The sequence below is a fragment of the Acanthaster planci genome, linkage group LG08 (assembly GCF_054643075.1).
Source record: "Acanthaster planci isolate LZ-2023a linkage group LG08, COTS_SCS, whole genome shotgun sequence".
In the NCBI taxonomy this organism is placed as follows: Eukaryota; Metazoa; Echinodermata; class Asteroidea; order Valvatida; family Acanthasteridae; genus Acanthaster; species Acanthaster planci.
This window is the reverse complement of record NC_141784.1, coordinates 18355432-18380442: the sequence shown is the minus strand read 5'-3', so window position 1 is coordinate 18380442 and position 25011 is coordinate 18355432. Positions and strand designations below refer to the sequence as shown.

The window sequence follows — 25011 nt, the reverse complement described above, 5'->3', positions numbered from 1 at the left end:
GGAAAAAAATCCTTATCCATGTAAACGGTAGTATAAACCCATCCCCAACCCCCCCCCCTAATTGTTGACATATCAATGGGCTGGGGTCCCAGCTGTTGATAAACAGCTCTAATGACTCAACCACCAGCCACAATGGAGAGTATTCCTTAAAGCTCTCTATTGTTAGAAAACATCACCCAGGAGTGGTGTTCATCGAACCACAAGCATTCAGGTAGTGATATCGTTGCCCGCTTTACTCTGAAGCGGGTAAGGAGCTTATCGTTTATGTATCGTTTCCCACTTCATGAACCGTTTCTATTTTGACTTGGTGCCTAAGTTCTTGACTGAAGTCAGTCATGAGTCATTTAATGTAAAACTACAGAGTTATTTATTCATGTTAAATGTATTGTACATGTCCAGTTTATCGCTTTCACCCCACGCAGACATTTGGTATCGTGTACTTCAGTTTACATGCTGCAAACCTGGCTTGACGGGATTTGGGAATGAGTGGTAAGGTTATAAATAGAACAAAGAGGATGTGAGTGCTTACGGGAATTCCTCACTCGATCCTCGGACACATCAGGAAATTTAAGGGGAGTACCAACAAATGAAGATAACTGAATACATACAAATACAATGTGCGAGAGGGAACGTTATATGTTCTTGAATTCACGATCAAGTAAGGAAGGAACACGCCACAAAAAATAACAATACATGTATGAGACCTGCCCCAGAAAAGGCATTCACTTGGTGTATATGTACAGGCAGCATTCAAGATATTAGCAAAGTTTAGTTTCATATCTGCAAAACCAAAAAAAGTATGCAACATGTGCTTTTCTAAAACAAGACAATGAGTTGTTCAATCTGCAAAATTTTTGTCAGGCACATTTTCAGAGTGTACCCAACATACAGGCACATGGGGTGCACTCAAGCAGTGTTGATGACTTCACTTGGGCAATCAGTCTCTGGTTCATGTTATTCTTTTGACTTAAGATGACTTGATTTGGAACGAGCATGACTTGTGACCGGAATTACCACTTGATACTTGAACAAAACTGACTCCCTCCCACAGCGAACTTTTGTTAACATAAATCCAAGGAAACATTTGTCTCTGCCAAAAAAGGTTGACTTTTTCTGGGCAAAGCAAACCTACCTGTTTCCATGATGACTTTCCTAACAACATGTACATGCAGGCCTGTAAACATTTTATGACGGGAAACATTGGGCAGATGCATGTATCATACTGGTACCTGCTTTACACAGCTATCACAGGCCACATCATTAATACAGGATGTCAACATAAGTGCCAGGTAACCAGACTTAAGATGTCTCGAAAACAAAACAAAAAAATGACTCGGACTAGTACTGACTTTACTCGAGGACAAATGACTTGTGATCAGACGTGACTTGGTTAAAATGACTTGTGACTACAATGTAAGTGGAGACTCACGTGTGCTGGACTGACTCCAGGGTGAGGTTGTCAACGACAATGGTGTTTGCCTCTAAACCGTCAGAGAACTCCTCCATGATGCTGGCATCAAACTCAAAGTACTCCCGAGCGGGTGATTCGACTCTGCAACAGAGGCCACGAGGAATTAAGGACCGGTTAGCACAGTTCCTTTTTGTCTTGTGTTCTGGTTATATTGAGGATGGAGGAATAGTGGGAAAGAGAGGGCTGGGCGACAAAAGGGGTGGGATAGACAGTGGCGGGAGAGGGGACAGATGAGGGTAGAATAATGTACATTGTCATGTAGGCCTGCAGAATCTGAGCCGATAGGTTTTCCTGCAGTATGTGACTGAATTCTGCCCCAATAAGCTCTCATTTTGAGCACATTTAGCCCATGGTTGGTCCACCTGACTGTACACCACCTTCCTTCAAGCGAAGCCGCTAATTTGCAAGCACCGGTAACAACATCAACTGCGGTGCCTGATGGAGTGAATTGGGGGGCTGAAAACCAGTTTGTACCAGTAACTTTCTGAGGATCAGTATTGCCATAGGATGGAAACCAGCAGGTACATTGTACATGTAGTTGAAGGCTCCATGTACATGTACTGTAACGCCTCACTGGTGACAAAGACAGAGGCAAGGTACCGCTACCGCAGGCAATTGAGATGTCACTGTGCCAAGCACCCATTCCGGGTACACCTTGCCAAACCGGGTACCATTATCAAGCGCAAATTCTATTTAAAAATATTCGAATGCGCTGTACAACCAATGACATAAAAATAAACTTGTGTAATATTAAAATTTCATCAGAATTCGAAAGACATAGAATCACTAAAAACATTAACAAAAACGATTACACACAGATATTAAAACAAAATAAATTAAAGCCATCACAAAAGAGTGCAAACCAATACAATTCATTAAAATACTGATAAACACACATCACAGCTCAAAAGCGATCTTAAACAGATGAGTTTTAGCAGTGCCTTAAAACGGTCTAAACTTGTGGCATTTCGCACCTGAACTGGGAGTTGATTCCACAGATATGGGGCAGCATGTAAAAAGGACTGATCACCTAGACCATGGAGGACCTCCATGGTAGGACCTTCCTCCATGGTCCTACTATGAATGGGTGGATATCGAAGAAGAATACCGTTACTCTGGTCAGAACTACGAAGACAGTAGCGAGACTCAGTACGAACAGTGATGAGCTGTGACAAGTATTCAGGACAGTCAGCATGGAGTGTTTTGAAGACCAGAAGTAAGATTTTGAAAACAATTCTAGATTGAACTGGGAGCCAGTGAAGATCAGCAAGAACAGATTACTACATGCAAGATGAAGGATCATACAATACAACTGCGGGCGTGCATTGTGTCTACCCCCAGAAATACATGTAGTTTTTGCTATACAACAAAGTGCTACCTCGAACAGCAGGTGTCCTGAAATTGAAAAAAGAAACCGGGCACTAGCTACACAAGCAAGGGAAGTGGAGGATGCTTTACCGCAAGAGCCTTGAATCAAACCAACTTGGGTGTGAAAATATATGACTCTATGCATGTTGGAGAGTTAGCATTCCTGCATGAGGCCCAGTCATATGAAGCATTATGAAAGACCGCTATTAGGGGCCAACAACTCCAACAAGGTAGACAAACATGCACTGCTGATGTTCTGTTCCAGGAAACTCTTTCTCCTAAGGGTATTTACATTTTGTCATTCCTTTCAGAAGTTGAAATAACAACATACAAATTGATTGTCAAATCAGCTAACTGCAAAAGATTTATGTGTACCCCAAATGAACTCTAACATAAATTGTGCACGTAGACATACATGTATGTATCAGCATGACAATAGTGCATATATATGTAACCCTACACGTGTATTAAAAAAAACCTCTTCGGTGAAATGGCATATGCAGTGCAAATGACAACAGTCAACATTTCCACCCACTTTAGCAACAAATAGATGGATCCTTGTGTGTGCATAGGTAGAGTGAGCGTGGTTGGAAAAACAGGAAATGATAACTTTTAATGTTCCACACATGCACTGGGCATTAATGTTCAACACACCGTTTGCAGTACCTAACACATTGAAAGGTTTGTGGATTGTTGACTGCATGTGTACAAAAGGTGAGTCAGGTTTGGAAAGTGCCTCCTGAACAGCTAAAAAAACAATACAGGACACAGAAAAGAAAAGTATTGACGTACATTTATGTTTCTGGCAAATTGTGAAGTACATGTGGATACAGACAACTGTACTTGCCCACTAACACCACAGGAAGCTAAACTACGCTGACGAGGAGTGAAACTACATAACACCAAGACAATTGAACTGGCCTGCAAAAGCTCAAGAACAAAAATGTGCACAACAATCATGGCCTAATACCACAAGTGCAAATTTCCTGGTTGATTAAATGAGGGTTTTAGGGCAATGTGCTGAAGAGCAGGTGGGAGCTTTCCTTGAAGGCAGCAATACGGGAATGTTGCAAGTTAAGATGTTTACTTGTTTCAGCACTTGCTTTGTTTGTAAACTCATGATCCACATCCATAATCAGATAAATACGCTGTTACCTACTGAGTTATCTGAAGGTCACAATGGTATACAGTCCGCTGTGTTTCCTTTTTTTCTTTCGTAAATTCACTATCACTTTGTTTCCTCATTAATCAAGGTTAATGGACATGCATGTAGGGTACATGTAGGTCTGAACACTGCCAGTTACTCCGGTATGTACAGCTTTCAAAAACCAATTCAAACGAAACTGCTAACAGCTGTTATGCACATGTAAATGTACACCATATGTACAGGTAAATGTAAGTGTAGATCTGTGTTGTGAAATAACTTCTGTGTACCGTACATGTATATTCTCAGCATTGCTTGATTTAAAATTTCAGAGTTATCTTACTTGTGATTTTCGACAAAGTTCGAGTACTCGATGTCTGGGCGGAGCTCGGCTATGCTCCGCATGATAGCATTCTGACTCGCGACAAAGTCCCCGGTGCAGGTACTGGACAGGTTAGAAAGCTCTGACATTGTCTGCTTGCTGCAAATGAACAAGAACAGAACTAGTATAACTTCTTGTCTAAAAAAACATTGGCTGGTGGAGGCAATATTTCAGTCAGGAGTACATTAATGATTACTTGCAAAGGTGTGCCATTGGGACTGGGTACCCATCATTATTGCTCATTAAAAGGGTTGGATAGTATCGGGAATTCATTAACGAGCTGCTTACATTTGTACATGTACACGTACATTGTAAACTTGATAGAATTTGCCTTCAGGGGCAAATTTCATGGTAACCCCTTATAGGTGACACGGCTGGCAGTAAAGTGTGCAGAAAACTTTCCTGGCAGGAAACTTTTTCACTCCAAAGATGTGTCACTTGAAACATTTTTAAAAACCGACGTTCATTTCTCCCAGCATGCCGAACAGATTGACCTCATGGCAGAGTTTAGCGCCGTTACTATCTTTGAACCGAGGTGCAATTTGTAACAATTCAGTTGGCCGCCTTTTGGTTCCAATGCACCCCCTGGGAGAGAGAAAGGGATTGCCCACTTACACCTGAGCTATCTGGCTCTCCTGCGACTGCTGCAGACACTCCAGCAGCCTGGGCAAGATGCTGGTCCTGTAGTGTTCCTGGTGCAGCGTGGCTGCCTTCAGCGACAGGACGTACTCATTGTGGGCCACATGCAGCTTCAGTACTGTCTTCTTGAAGCGCTCTTTGGCTTTCTCAATGTCTTTTGGCTTGCCTGGGAAAAGGAGCAACACACAACCCACCATTAAATTACACTCTTAAACGAGCTAAATGGTTTGGTTTGAATCAATTTACTAATCGACATGTACACCTGTCTTTAACCCTCCTGTGCTGAAGTCACTCTTTGGGTCATTTGGTGAACACCTCAAAGAAGCATAGCTGTGTTGTGTTGTGCACTGCACCAACAGTCCCTCACAGGAATATCAGATTGCACTTTTGTGCTGCCCACCAACTGTGCTTCACTGTTTCATGTGCATAATTGTGCAGTAAACCAAATGTAGTGAAGAGGACTGCAAAAAAGACCCTGGGTCATTTTGTGCTGGCAATCTACTGTGTACACACTGAACCTGTGCATGTTTGAGTTCCATATAAAAAATACATGCTCACCAGTGACTGTGGGCATTTGTGCATATTTTTTTTTTTTTTAATTTTTATGGAACCCATTAGCAATTGACACGTCACTAATTGTGCCCCAACCTCATGGAATGACCCAAATAAGTGTTTGCACCAGAAAAGTAACTTTGGACTTTACCTCTCTCAAAGGCACAAATGCTGGCCAGAATGTATATACAGATACTGTACAACAGCCGGCAATATTTCCTGTTCAACTCTTCTTGACGTGTTTTTGAACACTCCTACATCACTAATATAATTATGCGGGAGAAAAAATACGTTGGCCAGCCATAGAATCCAGGAACAATCAAATGAAATTATACGCAGACAGTGTTTTGGTGAGTTGTGGTCATCAGTCGAGTTAATGACAGAGCGGTTGAGGTACAACCCCAGGCTGGATTGCGTGATGCCTGACCTTTGACGACGGTCTCTTCGTACTTGGCCTTGGCCTCTTTAGCATCCTTCGCCGCCTTCTGATACCTTACAAAGCAGTCTTTGACTTCACTTTTGACCTGAGGATAGCAAAATCATGTCGGCAAAGTTATGAAACTCTGTGGTTACTTACACATGTGTGCCATAATTGAACAGGATAGGATGTGCTCACACAAATGACTCACAACTGTAGGCAAACGTACAGGTGCACTTGTCAGTAATTAGAAATGTTCATCACAGGTGTTCAGTGAGCATGTCAGTATACAGAGTCATTATCTTAACTGTAACTTTTAATACTCCACTCTGCATGAAAGATGACCAGTGACACTTTCTTTGCACTTGAGGCACATTATACATGTTGTAAAGCATGATGTCACGCATTGAAGTACAAATGGAGGGCTCTATCCTCCTCTGTCTTACAAAATTCTTCAAACTTCCAAGTGGATTTTGAAGGATCTGGGAAGGCAAGAATTGCAGGCTCACTTTTGCTACACACTTGAGTATGTTTAGTACACTCAGTGCACATATTGCAAATGATTCAACATTTACAGTTGCATGTAACTGCCATTTCCTTTGGACAGGAAATATACTGGCAGTTTTGGAAATGATCATAAATTTCATGGGTTTACAGTAAGCAAACACATGTACAGTTGTACACAGAGGTACATGTACACGTACATGTATGTAATCACCAATAATTACTGACTTCAAGTGGACAGGTTTTACTATAACTAATGCCCTCTCCAACTTCCCCACTCCATAGTGTACAGCAATGGCAAATATGGGCCAGGGGATTTCCAGGAAAATGGAGTGACTGAGCAGTCTCCCCATTTCTTCAAACAAAATCAAACAGGTGCACAGGGAAAAATGAAGGAACCAGTTGGGAGGCCTTGACATGTTTGTACAGCACCTGTTGAAAGCCTACACCCATTGCAGGGTGTCAGTGACTCGTTGAGCCTGAAACAAATTGTCTTGTTAGTGAACTTTGGTAAGCAGGTTTTGTGATTAGGTGTTGTAACTTTTTTTTTCACAATGTGTGCTATTGTGGTCACTAAAACACATTTCAAGAGTTTTAGACATGTTAAACGTTACTCTTCTGGTTTCATATTCTCTGGTTATGGTCTTGGCTCATAAAAATGATACAGGACGCTTTTTAACTACATGTACATATACATGTACACTGTAACATCCATTTTGGTCAACGCACCACATCCACAATTGTTCATGGGCTTGTGGTGCAGAGTATTTGTCCCATCTCCACTTCGCCCCATCTCCACTTCGCCCCACCCCCACTTCGCCCTACCGGTATCTCCACTTTGCCTGCCCGTGCTCGAGTGTGTTACGACTTTAACAAGCCTCTTCAAAAAGTGGTCGAGAGAGGAATTCCACAGTTGCACAGTCTGGAAGGATGCACACTCTTCATGGTGGGCTGGGTTGGCACAACGACAGCCTAGTCTATTCCTGTGTCATCATGTCATCATGTCGGGTAACTTTAACAGTACAGCGTATTGTTCATGTACATGTATAATATATGTAAGTAGACATCGTCCGGTGCCCGGCAGAAGGGCGTAAGCACACTTACGCCCTTTCGAAGGGAAGCATGGTCACAGCAGAAAAAATGTTCCCACCAAAAGGGCGTAAGAAATACACTCTCTTTATTTAGTAAAAACGGGTATAATTTACTACAAAATCAACCTGGGCTGTACAAAAAGCAACCTTTGAACAGCTTGTTAAAGGACTTGGGCATTTTTTTGTTAAATTTTTTGCCAAGAAATCTTCATATTTCATTAAAATACAATAGTTGCAGACTTTCGTCCTTTTGCCGGGAAAAGTTATTTTTGCAGTGATCATGCTTCCCAGCAAAAGGGCCTAAGCGCTTACGCTCTTTGACGACATGATCATTTGGGGCACTAAATTAGCAGGTGTGCAAGAGGACCGGAAAGACTTCCACTGTTGTAACACATGCCGTTGGCATTTGATGAATGCCTGAAGTCGTGTCCTCGTCAGTGGCTGCATGCATATTCCAAGCTTGCCACTTTTCTCATCAAAGACCCTTGCAGATAATCACCCCAAGCTGCCCAGGTTTCAGGCATCACCAGTCCTGGACCACAAAAATAAAAATTGCTGGCTCTCGGAGGAAATAACTCATCACTTTCTAATACCGGCATGTGTATGTCATCATCACATCTGTCCTTGTTTCATTTCAATGCGCACTTTTTCCGGAGGTATCCACACACATAAAGAAACAGAAAACACACGAGTGCTACTGGGAGAGGCGGGGTACATGTAAATGTAGAGCCCGTACACACAGATGACCACATACAGGTACATGTATCTACTTCCATTACATCTGTGACTCTCACCCTACTGTCTTAAAACTGATTTTCCATTTGCATACTTAGTAGATAAACTGTTTCCAAAGGATTTACAAAAGAAACTCAAAAATACATACATGTACGTTAAAGTGTGCACAAAAGATAAGGCATTTTTTCACAGAACCCAGTCAGAAATTGCCAAATTTACTGAACGCACAGTTTTACTGCATGTACATGTGCAGTGTACTTACAAGAACTTGTTAAAGGCAACGATTAAGTTACCAGGGTAAACTAGAACATGTGTACATGTATTAAACAGCACTGCACTCACCATCTGTGTTTACATTAAAAGTAAAAAAAAAATGACTGGGAACTTTATTTTGCGCACTTTCCTACCTTCATATAATCTGTGTCGATCTTTGTACGTTCCTGAACATATTGCTTTTTCAGGTCAATTTTATCTTTGATCATGGTGCTCAGCTTGTCCACAATGGCTGCGTTCATCTCGTCGGCATGTTGTCTGATGAGCTTGCTCACTGCATCCGTTTCTTTTATAATGGTGCTCCATGCCTGGAGGAGCCAAGATTATGAGAAAAGCACAGACCAATCAATGGCAAGTGAGGCTCTAGGGGATTCCTGGACATCTTCTGAATGCCCTGCCTTCACACCGTGTGAATAGAAATGCATAAAATTTCAGGAAATACGAGCCTGGAAACAGCTGGATTTCTTTGCCACCTGATTCAACAGCAAACTGCCAAGAATTTTACATAATATGCATGATGCCATAATAAATGTACATGTACACGTACAGTATGTACGTGTACATGTATGTACGTAATATGTTCTGAGGCAAAGAAACTGAAGTTGTATAGGATGCATCCTTTGAGTGCAATAAAAAATAAAGTTTTTGAAACGGATTGAAAAGCTGTGCTTCCTTTTCATTGAAAAGTTGTTTTCAGAATCTGCAGGGGTGTCGGGTAATCCAAATAACAATACTGAGACCAGGTGCTGCACTGTCAGACGGTTATTATACATACATGTACATTTGTGCACTTGTAACAACCCTGGCTTGTATCAAACCTGTCGGCAGTATTGCAGAGGAAAAAATCGCAAGTCTTTTCACAGTCACAAACGTACATGTATGTCCCTCAACAAGTTTACACAAAAGTCCTTTCAAAAGGCCATTCATATGCAACAAGGTTTAACTAAGACGCAAAGTAATGCAGTCACGGTTCATTTGAATACCTTGTGACTTTACAGACTACAGCTGGATGACTTGTGATGGACGCAATCATGACACTGCGTTTCGCTCCTAGTGCTAGGGCCTCATTGTTTCACAACTTACAATGCAATTTTGTCAAGGTTCTGTACATGTACCGGTGCTAGTACATGTAAATACTGGTATAGCAAAAAAAGTTAGAGGGCCATTACAGACATCATACGTGTACATACATTTTGATGACAGCAGAATCTAATCCATCTCTTGAGCGTGTACCCATTAAGTCTCACCTTGACTGTACAGCCTTTGTGTCGTATCTGCTGGTCCTCCTCAAACCGGCTGGCCAGCCCACTGATAAGCCCCAGCGACGTGGCATATTCTTTGTCTGCCTTGATCTTGTGCTGTACCACCCGCTTCAGCGTCTCCATCAGCTTCAGCTCTTGGTCGTTCAGCCGCAGGATGGCATCGTGTGCCGTCTTGTCCTGGAGGTCGGTGCCGAAGCCCATGCGACTGGCCCCTCGGACCTGTGGGCAACATGAGAAATAAATGCTACCACACGCTCTACTTCTTGCAATGACAACCGTTTTGATTTGGACTGTTTGATCAGTGTGAGTACTGTAGTACGCAGGTTTCCCCTTCCTTACCATTCAGTCATAGACTTGGTACCTTTTCCTTGAAGAAATACCTCCGGATCTGCACATGCACGTATACACGCTCTTCTCACCAGACTAAACACAGCCCAAGTCATCGAGTTCTAGTGGGTGTATTACTTGACATAGCAAGATTCTTTCACACACACGTTTTCACTTAATTATCAGCAGAAACTACCTGCAGAATATAATGCTCACATTTATCTTACAATCTTAGAAAAAATTATCACTTTTACTTTCTCACCAAAGTGTTTGTTACAACAAGAAAAACACAGGTTTATTGACGTACTACCAGTGCAAATCGAAGAGAAACCATCACTGTGTACATCACTATATTTGGTCCTGAGAGTCAGGTCTGAAAGTCTTGTTTCAGCTCTGGGGACATAAGCCTTTTATTTTTAGACATCTGACTATGACACATACTTCCAGTCGGTGCAGAACATGTACTGTGCCTTACTTTTTCTGTACACATTAAATGTACATTTGCCTGCATGAATGTGGCGCATGTAGGCCTACACTGCACATATTGACAGGCTACATGTACAGCAAGCTGCTTTTCCTGAATGTCTGAATGAGACGGATGAATGTGATGATTCCTGTCCGCAAAAGAGGCCTGCACACATTTCTTAAAACTGCTGCGTTTACCTGTACCACATACGATGTACAGTATGTACATGTACACTGTACATGTATGGAGTAGGTACATGTACATGTACATGTAAGTGTTAAGAAGAATTCTGACGTAAGTTTTAATCTTTGTGCACTACCAGCTGAGAAGAAAATTATCCAGTACATACATGTAACTAAGATTTGGATGTTAGACCATGGTTGGACTGAGCAAATACAAAAAGGTTTTCACTGACAGATGCATGTACATGTACATGCTAGTATATTTATAAAGAAAACAATTAGCATATTATCCACACAAACACATCAACATACAGTAATACAAGAATCGGTACATGAACATACATACATGTACATTGTACATGTACATCAAGCAGTCAATTACGGTGAGTACAGGTACATGTAGACAAGTACATGTACATGTACAGCACATGTCCACGTTTACAAGGTTTAATAGAGAAAAGTTGCAGATTGTGTGGTCATTTTTGTAGGCACATTACATAACCAATGAGCATCTCATAATGGCGGATATACGGAGGATGAGTCAGGGAGGTGAAAATACATACATGTATACCACACAAAATAGTGATCGCAATTTACATGTACATGTAGCTGGCAACTTTTCTTTCTGCTGTGCATGCATGCTCATAATTTCTAACCATCTCTATTTGTTTTGACATGTACATGTACAGTACATGTGTGTACTGGTTGCTGGATACATGTAGCTTATAGGGAAAATAACCTGCTGGAGTTAAGAAGGGAAAACTCGTCCCCACTTCATTTCAAACAATATATTAAAGTGTACGTGTATGAGTGCATACACGTAGGCCTACATGTACATGTACATAACTCACCGTCCTGTTCCATTTTATAACCGTATTGCTAAAAGTTCGCACTTCTCGGTTGAAGGCAGTTTGAGGATGGACGTGCAAGACTGGTTTGCTCATGATTTCTGACCGACTGTGTGTCCAAACAGCTCATCAAGTTTCTTGGAGAATGTAGTCTAAAGATTGAGCTGACTGAAGCCCGAGCGACTGTGATCTGGCTATATACTGCACTAATGGATGATTTCCAGTGTGGTTGTTACAGAGCTGGCAAGCTACATGTAAGAACATTGATGCGTGCAGGGTGGCGGTACGTCCTGCGTGAGCCGTACTTGGAGGGGGGAATGTACCATTCCAATCGGTGAGGGGGCCAATTCAATCAAAAGCTCAATAAACATGGGTGGGGCAGGTTTGATGGGGAAAGGTCCGGGGAAGTAATCGGGTATGAATCAGTCAAGTCTGCCTGCGAGATGTGCACCGCACACGTGTACCTTGCAAGTGTACATGTACGTCTTGCGGGAAGTTTCAAGATGACAGCACTGATCGTGGTGAGTTTAAATCATAATAAACCAACACATGAATACAAACAATATGAGTATTTGAGATCAAAAGGAGCTTTATAGCCTCACCTACCTGTACGATGCTACAGTATTTGTTGAGTGGATCCAAAACTATTTTGTTGTTTTAGAAAGGGAAGACACCCATCAAGTGACCAACATGAAATGCCGGTACGCAAGATCTGTGACATATTATGTATTACTGAGCTTCCAAGTCATATGTGAATTTTTTTTTATGTAAATATACTCCCTCCCAGCATGCCCAGGAGAAAGTAGTGGAAGATGTTTGGTAAATGTACCCTAAATGGAGGGCGGTGCAAGGAACTTTTTCACCCATGTGGCAGAGTGCAGTGTTACGGTAGCTGCAGTTAGTTTTAAAGTCATTTGATATAATGCAATTTGAATTTTCATTCTTGTGATTCTGCATACAAACATGTATACCAGGTACACGTATGCACCCTAACACTCCCACTGACCATTCCAATTCCATCAGAAGTTTTAGGAGGATTTTGTTGGATTGAGGAAGGTAGAGTCCTGACAGCCAATGTTACATGTACATGTACGCAGCAGTAGTTTATATAGAACTTGATGCCCCTTGCAACTTATATGTACATGTTCAGTACATGTTTAAGGATTTGCCGCTGGTTTCCTGTACAGTTGAATTTGGGAGCACTAATCCAGCTCTTTCCTTTCAAAAATGCCAGTGGAGTTGGATAAAGGTCACGAAAGGAAAACCAACTTTCCAAACATCTTACTGCCTTTCTGCGTATCACTGGCGTTGTGCAAGTGAGTGGCAAATAAGTAGAGTGTGTGACATTACCGGGTAGGCCCCCTCCCCTCAAAAAAAAAAGTCAACAAAACGTGCTAGAAATATCAATTTTATTTTTTCAAATTTACTTCTAGATTGGACTTAAGGTATAGGCTTAGTAGTGTACTGGCATGCCAAGGTCAATGGAGAACTCACCCTCACTCCAAAATGTCATTTTTGTGCAGCACAAAAACCACGTTAAACACACCAAATGGAATTTGCCTTTTGGACTTTACCTTTGGACTTTTGTCCAAAAATGGCCAATGTATCATACTAGTAATAGTATGAAGTCCTAGTAATTTAGTTTCATGCCTGCTGACCAGTGGATCCTGAGGGAACCAACAGCTGGGTCTAATGGCCTCACAAACAGAGTCCAAATATTTTTTTTATGTTTTAAAAAATAATGGAAAAAAGGCATTGTGACCTTTTTTGTTGGCATCTCAAAAAGAGCTTTTTTCATGTACTTCATGTACATGTAAGTACTGTAACTTGACACAAAAAAAGGCTTCTCTTTCAATCTTTTTTTCAATGTATGAGTTTTAACTACATGTACCATACATGTACATATACTGGTACATGTATTTTTAACCTTACCTGGTTAAACGCATTGAAAAATGCACTTTGTAAGTACATGCATTTCAAATTAAATGGATCTGTGCTCTCCTGGACAACTGAGGGCGTTCTTGTGATGTCATCCAGGGAAGGCATTGTTCAGTGCATACTCGTAGGTTTTCTGTTCAAGTCGGGAACCAAGAATTTACCAGTTCTCACTGAAAGTTTCTCAGAAAGGGTAGATTGCTCATTTATATGTATTGGTACACAAATGGTACACAACCATGAATCAACAGAGGGAAAATAAAGGAAAGACTTTTTTGTACACAAACCAATGTACATAACATCGAGGCTTACATGTACTTCCTGGGATGGCACCACAGTTTTGCTTTATGGACACATCATTGGCATAAGTCCCGTGAAAGTGTACGAATCGAGACTGTGGACAGTGTCCCCATATTTTAGACCAAAGTACATATATATGTACATGTAGTACATGTGTGGTATATGTACCAATTATACTGATGAATGTACATGTACACGTACCTGTACTGAACAAACCCCCCAATATCAACTTTAATTTTGATACCGTATTTCTTCCTGTGCTTTAAAGTCATGATTAAAGTTTTTTCAAAGGTTTTTCAGATGAGAGTCAATTTTACAACTCAACTCTCTTGATATGCATGCATATCTATTTGGCTTTCCTTACTGCCACTTCATACAGCTGCTGGCCCCAGCAATAAAAAGGACTAGAGGAAATAACCTATTTCCTGTTAGAGCGGGCACCTTAAATGTACATGTGTAATGAATCATGCATGTAATTTAATAAGAAGAAGTATGTTTCAACTAAACTGTTGACATAAGAACTGCTGACACGAGTCATGCCCTGCACGTACATTGTACACAAAACAAACACAAGCAAGTTCTGATTTTATTTGGGTCACTTTATAATTTTGGGGTCCAACTACATTCATTTTTTCATCCCTGTTACACATTGGGCAAATGACTTTATAAGGTGAGAATTCTTTAACCCTAACCTTCCCCAACCACACAGAATTAAACAGTAGTAAAGTTTTAATTCTGTGGGATAGGTCTAGTAGGCCCATCACAGCTGGCTTTTGCATTGGGTTTGGCATACCTCAGAAAAACAAAGTCCAACAGCCTCTGTGCACAAAGTCCTATATGCGTGTTTAACTTTGTGTGAACATGGTGAATGGGGAAGGTTAGGGCCAGCAATCCTTGAGAGGTCTGGTTAGGTTAACTTCCAGGAATGAAGTAACAGCAAATGACTGGTATCAGCCAAACAAAAGTCACCGGTACATGTAATTTCAATGATATCAAATGACACAAGTCAAGTATAACAGGGACACAAAAATGCCAAAAAACACTTTTAGAATGGCCCATATTAGGGCAATTTACAAGGACTATACATGTATCCTGTGCAACACCAGAAAATACATACAATGCCTATTATTAAAAACACCCTGTCCTTCCCACAGTGAATCGCACACACGGGTAATCTACCAAAAAAACCCACCTACGGGTACATGCACACCGGTAACCTTACTTCATACACTGTAGGCTGTACCCGGGTACATGTATCAATACATACACGTACACACGTACATGTACCTTGTGACGTGCTTACAGAACTCCATGCTTGATTGGATCTGTATTAATTGTTTGCTTAACTTTGAATGCTGAACCCTGGAACCAGTGCACACAGGTACATGTGTACATGAACCATATCAAATGCTAGGTTTGGCCAGTGCTGAGGGAAATTATCATCTATGGTACCACACCTGTACATATACATGTACTAGTACTAAATACCAGTACATGTACATGTACATACTTATGAGTACCAGACTACCAACGGTACAGTTTTAAGTCTGCAAAGCTGGTTTCAGAGGAGAGAAAAAAGATTTGTACGACAATGTACAGTATATACATGTACGTATAGCCTGGGCCCAATTTCACAGAGCTGCTTTTAAAAGCACGAAATTTGCTTACATGTAAGCGAATAAAAACCTTGCTTGATAAATCATGTAACCAGCCAAAACTCCATGTGATGTACATGTATATTGTTTTGGAATGGTATTTAGCTGTCTTTTGGTTAGCATGACAATCACATTCAGCTTCAGCTGGTAACCTTTGTTTATTAAGCAAGGTTTTTTCGCGCTTTTAAAAGCAGATTTTGTGCTATGAAATTGGCCCCTGGGCCGAATACACGTTCAGTGCATGAGCATGTGGATACGTGTACTGTACATGTACCACACAGTGTGCAGTACACTGGAAAATTTGCAAAACATACATGTACATTAGTATGTGTTTAAGGACAGATGAGCTACATGTATGAATTTTGTGGTATGGCAGGGCTGATACTTAATACTATGTACAGTGTACGAGTTATATGCAAATTTGCCTGTTGGACATTTTACATATTACTCAATACACTCTCTGAAGAAAAGCCTGATATGCTGGTGCATACTTTGTAGGAGGGCGCCGTTGAATCATCCTGTACTGGAACTTGTTCATTTACCGGTACAAGCGATCTGCTCCTGCTGTCATATAGCATGTACATGTACAAACACAGTAACACCCATTAGCTTTTTTAATCCTGTGCTCCAATCATTGCCAATTGGACAGGACTCTAGTGCCTCGTACCAGTGGCCAGGGTCTCTGAACTAGGACTCCAAACTGATATGATGGACTTGAAATTATGCAGACACAGCGGAGAATAAATATGTACATGTACATGAAGTCAACCAACATGACCAATGTCAACTGTGAAAGAAGTGTGTGAGTGAGTCTGGTGGCATACTCGGAGCTCACCACACAACTGACTGACTAAGGGCTTTGACAGGCAAAGCAAAATTGTGGCCATAAGTGAAACATGTACTGGTATGAACAAATTTATGTACATGTACATGTTCCACAGACAGATTATAAAAAGGTGACGAGTTATGAGCACTGAAAAGGAACTCTACAATTGTGGTGAGCTCCAGGCATGCCGCTAGACTCACTGACACACTTCATTGTTTCATTGTTGGCATTGGTTGACTACATGTACATGTATACTGCACCTGTGTCTGCATATACATGATGTACATGTAATGTCAAGTCCATCATATCAATGTCGGGTCCTACATGTAGTTCAGAGATCCAAACCACTTGGGGAGTCAGGTTGGCAAAGTGGTTCTTTCCTCGCCTTCCACTTCCACAGTCCAGGTTCGATTCCCCAACTCGTTCCACATTTGGATTAGGTTTCCAGTCTCTGTCTGATTACGTGGTTTTACCCAGAATAATCCTCTGGGGGTTTTCTTCCCACCTGAACAACTGTAATTTCTTCTCACTGTCGCCTTTCTACAGATTTCTTTAGGCTTGCGAGCTACAGTGCTGATAGGACACTTTTGAGGAATCCTTGGTTTCATTACCAGAAGCACTTATTGATGATAATAATGATAACAATGTACATGTACACATACATGTACATGGGCAAAAAGTACCAGCATTTTAAAGGCAAAACTGATGTATCCTTTAAAAAAGTAAAGACAAAATCTACCGAAAACTATATACTGTACCGGTACTTAACATCATGTGTTGTACATGTACGTACCGGTACACGTACGTACACGTACATGTATGTACATGTATATCATTTCTTGCAACTACATGTACATGTACATGTTACCAGGTTACTGTCCTGAAGGTAAATGAAGCAAGAAATGTTATTTGTGAATCCTGCAAAGTTTGCATTTACATGTAATGGTGTGGACCTGCGCCATGTACCGTACGATGGATTGACATGGTTGAAAGCAATTGATGAGATCAAAGATACGTAACTTAAGTTTTCAAACAGCTACATGTATGTGCATTGTCATTCAGGACAAAGAGTTCTTCCCCCCGTCCCTTTTCCTGACTTGGGAAAAATTGTAGAAGGGTACATGTATGTAGTTGACATCCCTGACTTGCCTCATTACATGCATTTTCTCAAGGACTCCGGAAATTTGTATGCGGTACACTAATTGCACTTACAAGTGGGTTTGACAACACAAACGTACAATACTATATGTCACAATCGTATTTGTAACTTCCCACTTCCTTGTGGAATTTAAAATTGTACTTGTGTGCAGTACATGTACCGGTAGGTTTATGAGGATCATTCAACTGAGCATGTATGCATTGCCTAATATATGTTGTGCATCTATGTGCACAATTCTGGCAAGAAGTGTACAAACATGACATAACATGCACATTACATACTATACATGTACGTGTACATGTATGAGGTGATTCGCCACAAGTTGGACATTCCTTTGTTGTTATTGTTGTTTACGAAAATTCCAATAAAAAGTTTTTTCACACTGTGACCACTCTTTCGTGTTGGATTTTCAGTAACTGTTTCCATGACTATCTCTTCATTTTGTGACAAATGAGAATTAAACCCCATGGCGAATATTTTAGAAAAGCCACTGAATAGGCAGTGTGGGGTAACATGGACATCTGGGATTCTCGCAAAATGGCAGGTACCGTGCCGGTGAAAACAGCAACCATGGCGACGTACGCACGCACCAGCCAGTCCGAGGATCGGCTTACATGATCTTTTCTTTGATCAGTACGTACACACGTGCTCGTTGCAGTTCTTTTCATCGGCACGATGTGGTTACTACCTGCAATACTGTGAAACTCGGATGTCCGTGCTGCCCCCTTGGGTTCTGAAGACTCAATGTTTTTTGGCCTCAATGGAATTTGAATTCAGATCACAGAAATGGAAGGCTGGCATTTTTATGACTTGAGAGGGTATCAGATGTTTATTTTCAAATGAGGAGGGTAATGAAACCCAACAGAAAATCATGTTGCATCGTGAGTCCTGACCCCCCTTGTGTGGTTGTGCACATCTACAATGTCTATGAGGAGTCCAGAAAAGTAAGTTCTCTAACAAAATTGGAACTTTTTTTTCAGTCTCAGATTCATGTCTGTTCAGCACTTCTGCAGTAGCTGACCCTTATTGAGATAATCTGAAGAAAACAAGTGGAGGCAGGTCGCAACATTCTTTTCCCCATTTCTTATAAGCCTTATCGCAAATACTGCATGGGCGATTTTGCACAATGGTAGAAAGACATTGCCCCTTTTTCCTTCCCACAATGCCTTTCTACCATTGTGCAAACTCACCCATGCAGTATATGGATAAGGCTTATTATGAGGGAAGCCCCAATCACAAACAAATAAATATTACAAACAGAGAAATTACCATTTGATGTCACAGTGCAGAGCCCTAGACATTTGTGACATTAACTATGCAGCTTTCATGAGGAGGCATGGGAAACGAACATGCTTTTTTAAAGACAGATCGACATGATCAAAGAGTTTTTAATCATGTTAATGGGGGACTTAATCCATTTACATGTAAGCCAAAATGCAAACTGAATGTGTGGTATTTTTTGGGCTGGTGCCACCTATATTCTTCTGTGCTGAAATTATAAAACTACATGTACAAAAATGTGTAAATTTAAAGTTATACATTTTTGTGAAAAATCAACGCTTGGGAAATATCTGAACATCGGTCAGGTACACACTGTGATCAAACTTGTCTGAAAAATTCCAATGTTGAATGTTTTTGAAGACTAAGTAAGTGCTTCAATATTTTTTTATTAGACTTTTTAGGACATGTCATCATTTTCTGATGGCTCATAAACCACTGCAAGTGAAAGGGAAAATTGATGATGTCCTTTCGGAACTCTTGTACTGGTATCTTAAACTAAATTGTACATACCTCCTGCCAAAACACTGGCTGCTTAAGATCTTCATTTGCATAGTACTGAAATGTAAGACCCACACTGTCCGATTCTTTTGATGTGCTGGTCTGAAACGAGCTCACACTTGTCACTGATGCACCACTGAAGAAAGTCCCATCCCCGCTACCACCGCTGCTGGCGCCGGCCCCAGGACCGCCCCCGTTAAGTTTGGTCTCAGAGGAGAAAGATGATCCACCTTGGAAGAATTTGCCACTGGTCTTCCGGGGTGGGGGAAGCTTGGGACTCGTGACACTGACAGAGTTTGTGGAGTTAGAGCTTGCGTTCAGCGACACCAAAGTTGGCGATTTAGCTTTTTCATCGGGGTTCAGGTATAAGTCTTCCGACTCCGGCTCAGCAGCCTCCTCTTCCTTCGGGTATTCCGATGAAAACCTCTGATTATTTCCACTGCCGAGTTTTGATGGAGGTTGCTTTCCCGGCAGGGCTGGTAGGGGTGGTCGTTTGTCATGTTGGTAAGCTGGCGAGGGTGGCATTGCCGTGGAGGAAGCAGGTGCAGGTGTGGGCAGGGCAGGCCTTCGAGAAGACGGCACCGGCGGTGGGGCACCCGCCGCAGGGCCTCCCAGCGGTGAAGCTTGGGCGAATTTTTGCCGGAGTTCGTTCACAGTCGACATGGCTTTTACACTCAAGTTAAAAAAATGCTGAAATAGAACGACTTCTAACCGAAAGCAATAAGCGAACAATCACATTATGATGTGAAGGTATCTCACGCAACCACCCAAACTCCTAGAATACCACTGTTTTCAACACTCTTTCATGTTTTTTGATAATCTTTAACCAGGAAGTACCTGAACTTGAAGCAGCTCTGATACGAGCACGCATTGAATGATAGTTCAACCTTCACTGCAGGTTTAAGCGTCTGAAAATGAGTACAATTTTTGCAATGTAGGCTACATTGGTAGGAAAGAGGTTGTAGGAATGCATTCAGATTTATATAGTAAGTTTTAGCACAGTGATCGAGTTTACCTGGTACCCTGGTTATATCTTTTAGCATAGATTACCAGGGAAAAAATTTACCATGTCAACAATGGGTATTTCTCGAACTCGGTGGATCATCATCGTAAATACATGTAAGGGGCGGGGTCCTGAAGAGTCGATTTGAGGCTTAAGTGGTTTTAGTGAATGTAGCATATTTATCCTTCCCGTTTCTTACATAGTACATCCACAAACACGTCAAGGTTTTCCCATTCCGTTGATTATTTTGCCGCTGGCCTTAATCTCTGCATTTTTTCTGTTAAAATGGTAAGCTCTACGTTAAAATTTGAAAACGCCCTCTCTTGACTTCTTTACAAAACAATAAACCGTGCACGGGCGCATCCGGGCCGGAACGGGGTGCAGTCCACTAGTAAAAGAAGTATAATACCCCATTGACAACAGTGTAAACCCAGCCTTGTTCAGGGCCCAATAACATGCGTACCAACACCCCTGAGGTTTCTGAAAAACAAATTAAATTATTGTCTGGTTCCTAATCTTTCGATTTCTTTTCATATTTTTTTGTGAATTAATCAGTTTCATCTTTACTTAATTCCCACATAACTAAATCACCCCCCGAAAAGTGATTTTTCCACAGTCTGCTTGCTGCCATTCTGGAAGTGGCAACCGACAACTTTTGGGGGCACTCAGGACCATTTTTGGGTAATACTTTTTAAGCCATGCATTCTGCTCTGAGATAAAAATCCAAACAGCCAGGGAGTTTTACACAATCTCACCCCCCCCCTCTTTTTCGCTCCCCTGGTCATATGGTGTCACCGCGAATTGCGCTCTTTACGCGTGAGGAACAATTGCTTTCAATTTCGAGTATTTTATTGAGTTTCCAGTTTCGAGTTCTCGAAAAAAGTAACACTCTCTTTAATCTCTAAGTTCCGTTACCAGAAAAAGGCCTTTTTAAAATTAATGATAGAAGTTGGGGAGTGTACAAATGTCATGAGCAAGGCTTTATGACAGTTACCCAAAATGCTGTAGTGAGGCCCCCTTGTTACTCAGCTATTCAATAAAATACTAATTGCAATCTGAGCATATAAACTATGATTTTGACCCAAAATGCCTCACCGATTCCCTTACAAATAAACAGATTATGGTATTTTTCACCTATATTACGTTCGTTTCTGAGCGAGGCTAAATTATCTACCAGAAAAAGGGGTGCACTCCAAAGTCCCATAGACACCAGTGAAATACTTCAAAATTAAATTTTAGAATACAACTCTTACAGATGTGCAGGCTGCACAGCAATATAAGAAGCAACACGTCGTCTTTCGATTTCCTATCAATTTTTGGTGGGTTGACCAATGATTTTTGACAAATTCTTACCCAAAGCAGACCACCCCTAAAACAAAGGGTATTTCCCTGACTGGGAAAAGTAGCCTTTTTGAAAAAGCACGTCCCCCCCCCAAAAAAAGAAGCTAAATAGTACTTTTGGACCCAGTTACGTCCAGATTGCTCAGAAATGGAAGCCCTAATGCCGGACCAGAGCTTCAGTGCCATATTTCTTCAATTTTCCCATTCCATATCTTTCCGATCTGTCTAAATTATAAAATGTCTTGAGATGTATAACTTATTAATGGCTGGCTCGGAGGACAGATTTTTGGCCCATTTCCGTGGGTGCACCCATAATAGGGTTGTGTTTCTTCACAGCAGTCACTGTAAATGAAAGCACCGTACTGCACAGTATTTGTGGGGGACTGGGGGTTGTTTTTTACACGTCCCCTCAACAAAGGCGGAAAGGCCGCTACAAGTACATGTACATGTGGTGTGTTTGCCATACCTTTTACCCGTTTCCAAAATAATTACGACAAGTCGTGGCTTCTGTCTCTTCTTGGATATACATTATAACATAAGTCAGTGTCTAAGAAAGGGGCCAATGCATTTTCCGGTACAATATTTTTGCAAGATTGCCATTATCGTTGATCACTAAGTTACAAAAATGGCCACCGTACACCAGCTCCTAACATCTTTCGATGAAAGAAACAGCTTTGGGGAGGTAGTAAAGCAATTGTTAAGGACACTGAAGGACAAAAACAGAGTGATTCAATGGCTCCACAAACGGCGACAATATACATGTATGTAGTAACCCCCCCCATTTTCCGACCCCAGCAGATCTGTACTATTTATAGACTGTTTATGGTCCAATGTAGGGAGCCACCTTTGCGCGGGGAGTGGCCCAGTTAAGGGAGAATTTCACAAATATACGTAGCAGTAAGGCAACAGCTCTAGGCTTCTTTCGTAAATAGCAAATATGGATTTGAAACTTACATCAATGTTTACAGAAACATAATCCCTTTCCGATGCAACCACGATTGCCAGAAATGGACAATTCAAGTTCAGACTTTTGCTCGAATACAGTGAGCCATCTTTGCGAGGGAAGAGGCACAGTATGCAGCTGTGGAAAGGGGAAAATAGCACATACGAAGCAGTGGGGCAAAAGCTCTAGCCTTCATTCGCTGATCTATTTCCGTAACTATAGTAACATGGATATGAAATTTAACATAACGATAGAAGAATTTGTGCCCTTTCCTGTGGAAAACAGATGAATTGCACAGGAATATAGGAAGAAACAACTCTCGCCTTTTTCGCTGCCTTTTCCCATAACTTTATCAGATATTGATAGGACACTTTACAATTAGACTGAGGAATATGTGCCCTCTCCAATGCTGAAACGATTGTACTTGTCGGAGTTAGACAATTTCCGGGATTGAATAAAGGGAGAAATCTTTGGCGGTAAGAGGCCCGGTAAGCTGTGGACAAAGGGAAAATTGCACATAGGAAACACGAAGCAGTGGGACAATAACTTTTGTTTTCTTTTCCTTTTTGGTGTTTCCCGAACTTTAGCAAATACGGATATGAAACTTACAAAATTGGATAGAAGAATATAACATGACTGCAATAATTCGACAATATTCGTCCTTTTTGTGTTTGAATACAAGGGAGCCTTCTTTGCACGCATAGGCCTAAATCCCTTTGGCATGGGAGTATATATCCCCCCGCTTTTGTGAGGTGTGGGGGGTAGGTTATTGAATCATCCACCCACTTTGTGTTGAGCAAAAATATAAAAGCGGATTGTGAAGAATTTTATAGACTTCCGACGTCTAATGGACTTCTAAAATGCATAACCACTCAATTAAAACAGGGAAAACATTTTCTAACAAGCCATAAATAGGCCTATGTCATTCTGGATATTACAGATGAACGTCGATCACATAAACATCGACCTTTATATAGAGTCACATCTTTGTGACTCTATATACCTTCCGGCACAATATACTGTTTGCACCGGAGAAGGCCTAGGCCCAAATAAGCTTTGGACAAAGGGGAAATTGCATATAAATACTCTATTGACAGCAACTGACTCTGCCCTAGAAAAGGACCTGTGAGGTGTCGACCATAGGGAAAATTGCGCAAAAATGGCAAGCAGGAGGACAAAAACCTCTTGCTTTCTTTTGCGGATATTTCTCAAAGTACAGAAAATATGGATATGAAACTTAAATCAATGGACGAAGGAACGTGTGCCCTTTCAGATGCCACAAGTAGCAGCACTGTCAACCTCGACTCCATGGGCTGCGTGCGCGTTCCTTCACTAGCCTTGGTTGTGTAGAATACGAAAATGACGCTGATTGGCTATTCGGGATGAATATACATGACGTAACGTCATTCGCGTCCTTTTTTCAAAAGCTGCGCGCCCAAGTATTTTTCTCTTGCACGTCACCCACGCGTAAATCTGCGTCGCTAGTAAACTCGCGTTGACTAAAATCCTAATTTAAACATCCCAAATAGGGTGCATTCGATTTGCTTACACGTGTAACTTACACGAGCGATCGAGAGCGTTTGTTTAACCATCACGTGATCTTCGTGCCTGCCCTGGTGTCAGCCACCGCTATACGCCGGCTGCGCTGGCGAGCGGGTCTCTGGAGGCTGCCCAAGGGTAATGACGTCACTGATGGACTGTTCGAGCATGGATACGATGGAACGTGGCGGGGCTTGACCTTTCTCCCAGAATACCTTGGCAAATACACTTCAACCACTGATCTCTACTATACTGTCAGTATCGAGTACCAAAGTGAACCAACACGCGCGCGTACTCCATTCGTTTGCACTGCACTTTCTGGTTCACAGTGACGTCACACTTGGGTACTATTATAGTAGAGACCAGTGACTGCAACGTTCGCGATTAGCCTCATTTCGGGTTATGTCTGTGTACTCACCGCATTGGCACGCGTTTATAATGGAGCTCATTGGCGCGTTTGACGCGGAGCGCACTGAGCCTGACGCGTAACGAATTTATTCCTTAATGTATGGTCTTTGCGTAGACGCAGAACGCGTGCGAGAACCCGCTTGGATAATCTGCAACCACCTATCATTCTTTTGCCGCTTGCGGGTGCACTTCAGCTCGAGGCAGATACACTTAAAGGGTGCATTCCACCAAATAATTCTGCGCTCGAGCTCATTTATCTTTTGTGATCCCACGGGGTTTTTACAATAAGACATGGCATAATCAGGAGCTCGGAGGCACCATAGAAATATTCCTATAAATCCCATATTTGGGACTGATAGTTTCCAGTTCGGGGTATTTCTTTCACAAAAAGCCCCAAATTGCGGGCTTATTTTGGAACGAGCGCTTGGTTTTACTGCTGTTTTGGGGGTATCTTCCTCGAA

General features: G+C 41.6%; 1 protein-coding gene across 3 annotated transcripts in view; it reads right to left on the bottom strand.

Moving 5' to 3' along the window:
* Window positions 1–20241, bottom strand: part of fer (FER tyrosine kinase) — a 40139-nt gene extending 19898 nt beyond the window's left edge. The window contains exons 1-7 of one of the 3 annotated variants that reach the window (XM_022244794.2): window positions 19329–20241; window positions 9825–10058; window positions 8712–8885; window positions 5984–6080; window positions 4981–5170; window positions 4327–4464; window positions 1430–1552 (exon numbers count right to left, since the gene is read on the bottom strand). In XM_022244794.2, coding sequence (XP_022100486.2) covers window positions 1430–1552; window positions 4327–4464; window positions 4981–5170; window positions 5984–6080; window positions 8712–8885; window positions 9825–10058; window positions 19329–19979 — 1607 coding nt within the window. In that variant the 5' untranslated portion in view covers window positions 19980–20241. Of the gene's footprint in view, window positions 1–1429; window positions 1553–4326; window positions 4465–4980; window positions 5171–5983; window positions 6081–8711; window positions 8886–9824; window positions 10059–11665; window positions 11842–19328 lie in introns of those variants that run through there. The other 2 variants (XM_022244793.2, XM_087140388.1) reach the window with 2 other exon arrangements.
* Between the last annotated feature and the right edge of the window lie 4770 nt (window positions 20242–25011).